The sequence below is a fragment of the Branchiostoma floridae genome, chromosome 18, assembly GCF_000003815.2.
Source record: "Branchiostoma floridae strain S238N-H82 chromosome 18, Bfl_VNyyK, whole genome shotgun sequence".
Classification (NCBI taxonomy): Eukaryota; Metazoa; Chordata; class Leptocardii; order Amphioxiformes; family Branchiostomatidae; genus Branchiostoma; species Branchiostoma floridae.
The window spans coordinates 11,315,972-11,320,590 of record NC_049996.1 but is presented as its reverse complement, the minus strand read 5'-3'; the positions used below and the strand labels follow the sequence as shown (position 1 = coordinate 11,320,590).

The following is a 4,619-nucleotide window of genomic DNA, read 5'->3' as shown; positions in this document are numbered from 1 at the left end:
AGTAATTCGCAACAAAACTGACATTTTCAACACTCTAACGATTGTGTAGCACATGTAGAACCTATCTGTGGTTGTACTAGTGTGATACGAGGTGCGAAAGTTGAGAAAAATGACGATTTTGTTGTGGATAAACAAGTCCATTTTTGCTGCCTCAGAACGTCTCGATTGCATGCAAATTTGCATGCACACGCAGTGACTGACGTGTGCGCCATTGTCTCTTTTCCCTCCACTATCCTTTCGTCTAACGTTGCAGTTATTTTAGGGACCTTCTATCTGTAAATTGTTGGGTTCAGTTCGATCGGTTGATAAGGGACTTGTGGGAGGGGGGCAGTTTCGTCGGTAGGGTGGGAGGGCGCGGGGGGAGGGCGGGAGATCGGGGAAAATCGGCGAGGAAGAATTGGTGCATTTTTGCGCTGCGAAATGGCGCCGCGTGGCACCACCGCATTCTTACAGGCACTGCGCCCGCCTGATGTAACACACTATCGGGTTTCCCGGACCTGCACTTTCCGAGGATAATGGGCGCGGTATGACATGGCAGCCGAGCAGGAGGGTAGCGATGGTTGCTTGCTGAGGGAGGTGGGGAGGGGGGCGACTGGAGCCGTCGGTGGGGAGGGCAGGGTGTGGAGTGACACAGATACAGGGACACAACATAAAAACGTCGCGTGTACGTCACACGCGTCAGGCGGTTGTGTAATATAAGGTGTAGATTTCAACCGATCATGACAATTTTAACGTTTAGATGTTTGTTTTTCTGGTTAAAGAATTTTGTTATAAAGGTTTTTAAGTTGAAAACCAGGCCAGGGTTACATAGTTTAAGTCTTTTCCTTTTAAGTTTTGGTCATAAATGGCAACTCTAAATTGACCTGCCCCAAAAAAGGAAGCAAAAATAAATGGTAAGGGTTAATAAATTTTTTTCCTTTGGTTCTTGGTCAAATTGTCAGAGGGGTAAGGAATTCTACTTTGGTTTTTGAAAAGTTAAAATTATGTACATGAATAGATTTAGAATATTAATTATTCTTGAAGCTTGACTAGTTCCTCACAGGTGAGATCATGCGTAGCCTGCTAGAATGTGAGAAGGAGAAGAACCTGCTTTTGCTCAAGGGTGTCAGTTTCCCCCTTGGCTGCAGAATGACATGTTTTTGTTTGAGAAGTATGTGGATGAAAAATCTGTGAACAAAACTTTGAAAGTATGCAGATTTGGTTTGTGCCCATAAAAGTACCAAAATGCCAAGTATCAAATTTGGCAATGTGACACTCTTTAGCTGATGAATATGACACTGATTTTCTTATCCATCCATTTTATAATTTTTCTTCGAAAACTTCCAAATTTCCTACAACCCTTGCATATACTGTGATTTGTATGTCTTAAGAAAATTGACTTAATGGTACACATGTACTACAAAATGCAATGACATCTGTGGTTGACATCATGGGCATCATTGTCACAGGAATCTGCTAATTTGTATATTTTTCAGTAAACTTTACATGTATTTTTTGTCATGCACATATTTTTAATGCACATATTATTATTAAAGCTATACATAATCACTGTACAGTAGCTTGTGTCTCAATCACTGGCCAAGTACGAATTCTTCCTCACGCACAAATACTGCATACTGTTGTTCTACTGCCACATTTCTTCACCGACTCAAATCCTTGCATTTAATTTTACCGGTAGTTGTGTTTGAAGATTAGTTGAATGCTCTGATTCCTGTCCACACACACACAGCACTAAGCCTGGGATTAATCCTGTTTCTACGTCAAATGATGCAATTTTTCAGTGTCTACCGGGAAGATTAGCACTCGGGATGAAGAGAGATACTGGTCTTTTATTCATCCACTTACGTACGACACAAACAACACCTGTTCAGTGCTATGATATACATACATGTTTTGATTTAATGCCACTGCTACACAAGGCATTTTACTTGCACATTTCATCAATATTTGCACAATTTATATAGACTTGTGAATTTTACTGATGGATACAATCAAAGTTATCTGTCATTCATTCTGACTGAGGAGTGAAGAAATATGTGATGGTTCATTATTAAGGCATAGACTAATATATAATATAGATAAAATCAAATTGAGAAAAAAATGTATAGCCCATACGTAACTTGCAAAAAGAAGAGTGAATGTGTCATTAGAGTTGCCCTCACTTACACTTGCATGTTTATTACATGCATGTCTTACTGGTAATCTTATCCTTAAGTTTAAGATGCAAAATGCTCAGAAAACAAATCTTCAAGAAAAAGGCTTTGCTGTACATTCACACATGTTCTTTGTCAGATGTATACAAAAGGTAGAACTTCTAGAAGTGGCCAGTTAGGTGAAAATTATGTAAACCTGGATGAGATTTAGCAATAGTGAGGCAGAACGTATTAATTGCATCACAAAAGTCCTGGACGCAGAGACATACAAAATTGTATAAGTTTCTCTGACCTGTCAAGAACACACCTTTATAACCACATGCAAACATTGTCAAATGATTTAGAGGCCTGACTTCCTTTTATACGCCAACAGGTGTGTGGAGACGTGAGGTGACGTCAGCATGGCGGAGGCCAGCGAGGAGTCTATCGTGCTGAAGATCAAGCAGGCGCTGCTCACGAAGAATCGTTCTGGGGAGGGGTCCGAGATGCCCGCTGAGCAGCCTGGGACCAGGGAAATCCTGGTGCAACATGGGAATGGTTCAGCTCATGTAAGGACACTCCTAGTTTATTTTTATTCACACTTGTAGGAAGCCCTGTCCTCAAAAACATAAACATGAATATTAAAAAAAAGTACATGAGTAAGAACACATAACATACTTAAAGATAAAATCTCGACATTTTTATTTGACACATATTTCAATTTTGAGAAAAGTTGTGCACATGAAAAGTTGCCTGGCTTGCAAAGTAAACAGACTTTATGTGACATAAAGATATATAGCCCACATAAAATGTACTGAAGTAAGTGCTGAACTGTTACATGAAAAGGTGAAGTAATGAGAACAGTCAACCTATAGATATTTATACATGTAGTTTAAAAATCTATAGGCTTTAAAAATCTATAGGCAACTATTAAAAATCTAGACAATAGTTATTTCATTTGTCATCAATGTTGTTGTTACTTTCTAGTAAAGTTTCTACTATTTGTTAACAGTTTTCCATTCCAGTTCATTGTATTTATGACCAAGAAACCACATAATCATTTTAATGTGTTGTCTGATCTTTCAATCATTTTGTTTGAGCTCATGCTTTGATTTGATTTGTTTTGATTGGGAATAACTGACGGAGGGAACCCTTTTGTATAAAGGGTGACGCGTCCATATTTCAGGTGCAGACAGTGGAGGTACCTGAACCTGTACAGACAGAGACCGTCATCGACCCAACCGACCAGTTATACGAGACAAAGGAAGAACAAATTCAGGTATCCATGTGTGGGAATAGATCTCTTGTAGAAGAAACTACCACTAACCATTGGTCTGGATTTGAAGAGATTTTTTGCTTTATCTTTTGTTTTGGCTTTAAAGAGTCATGCTTTTTTTTTTACAAAACATTGTTTTGTGCATGTAAATAATGGAATTCATGTAATTGGGGCAAACAATTCCTCACAAATAAACAAAATAGTGATGAGTTCCCAGCCATGGCACCAAACAAAAATCGCATTCTTTGGCAATGTTTCTGGCTTGTCATGTCTTTGATTTTTTGCCAGCACTAGATATGTTTATAAAATAAACTGTGCATGATAGAATGGGAATATCTGTTATGTTTTTATAGTTATATACATTGGTACTTCATAAGTAGGCTATTTTATGCTTTCCATGATATGCTTTCCATGGCTAGAAGATAAAAGTAGTGTAGATAATGTTCATTTTAGTACCAGCCAAATAATACCTTGATTATAAATTATAATAATTGGTGAAGATCGCACAGGTTAAGCCCTGGGCACAAAAAAATTATGCTATGTACCTAGAAAATTGGCTTAATGCCTGAATCTTAGAATTTGTGTAGTACAGAATTGTATTTGTACTTTTTATAGGTACTAATACGACTAGATTTGCGACTTATGGGTAGTTATGACTAGTTTCCTATCCACACTGCGCACTCATTGGATCATCCTTCATATGTGATTAAGTTATGGGGATAGCGCCGAAGTCGCGCGGCGAAGACGGAACCCTTGCCAGCTGTACACGAATATAAAGGAGGGTGGGTGGGTGGGTCGGTTTCTGATAAATCCCCTCCTCGGGAAAACCCTGTTTCCCATCGAATCTCCCTCCAGCTGTTACTTCCTGGGTCGACCTCACCACGCGCTCCTCGGCGTTGCGGATGAATCCAACAAGAGGCAGTAGGGTGATCATCCCTTGTACTTATATGGTTGTGAGAATCATGTGATTCAGGATCAACCAATGAGCGCACAGTGAAGATAGTTTCCTATCCACACTGCGCACTCATTGGATCATCCTTCATATGTGATTAAGTTATGGGGATAGCGCCGAAGTCGCTTACCTTCACCTTATCCCCATGCTAACTTGTTACTTCATAAATCTACACATTCTCTAACTCCTATACTTTACCCCCTTCCTTATCATTGAAGTTCTCTCTACTTCAACATTTCACATCTCTTACCCCCTCCCT

At 39.4% G+C, this 4,619-nt stretch overlaps 1 protein-coding gene across 8 annotated transcripts in view; it reads left to right on the top strand.

Annotated features, from left to right (window-relative positions):
* The first annotated feature begins 2,526 nt into the window (after positions 1–2,526).
* LOC118405662 (zinc finger protein 281-like) overlaps positions 2,527–4,619 on the top strand; it is a 15,540-nt gene continuing 13,447 nt past the window's right edge. For 6 of the 8 annotated variants that reach the window (XM_035805252.1, XM_035805254.1, XM_035805247.1 and 3 more), the window contains exons 1-2: positions 2,527–2,701; positions 3,298–3,411. In XM_035805252.1, coding sequence (XP_035661145.1) covers positions 2,555–2,701; positions 3,298–3,411 — 261 coding nt within the window. In that variant the 5' untranslated portion in view covers positions 2,527–2,554. The remainder of the gene's footprint in view (positions 2,702–3,297; positions 3,412–4,619) is intronic. The other 2 variants (XM_035805251.1, XM_035805248.1) reach the window with 1 other exon arrangement.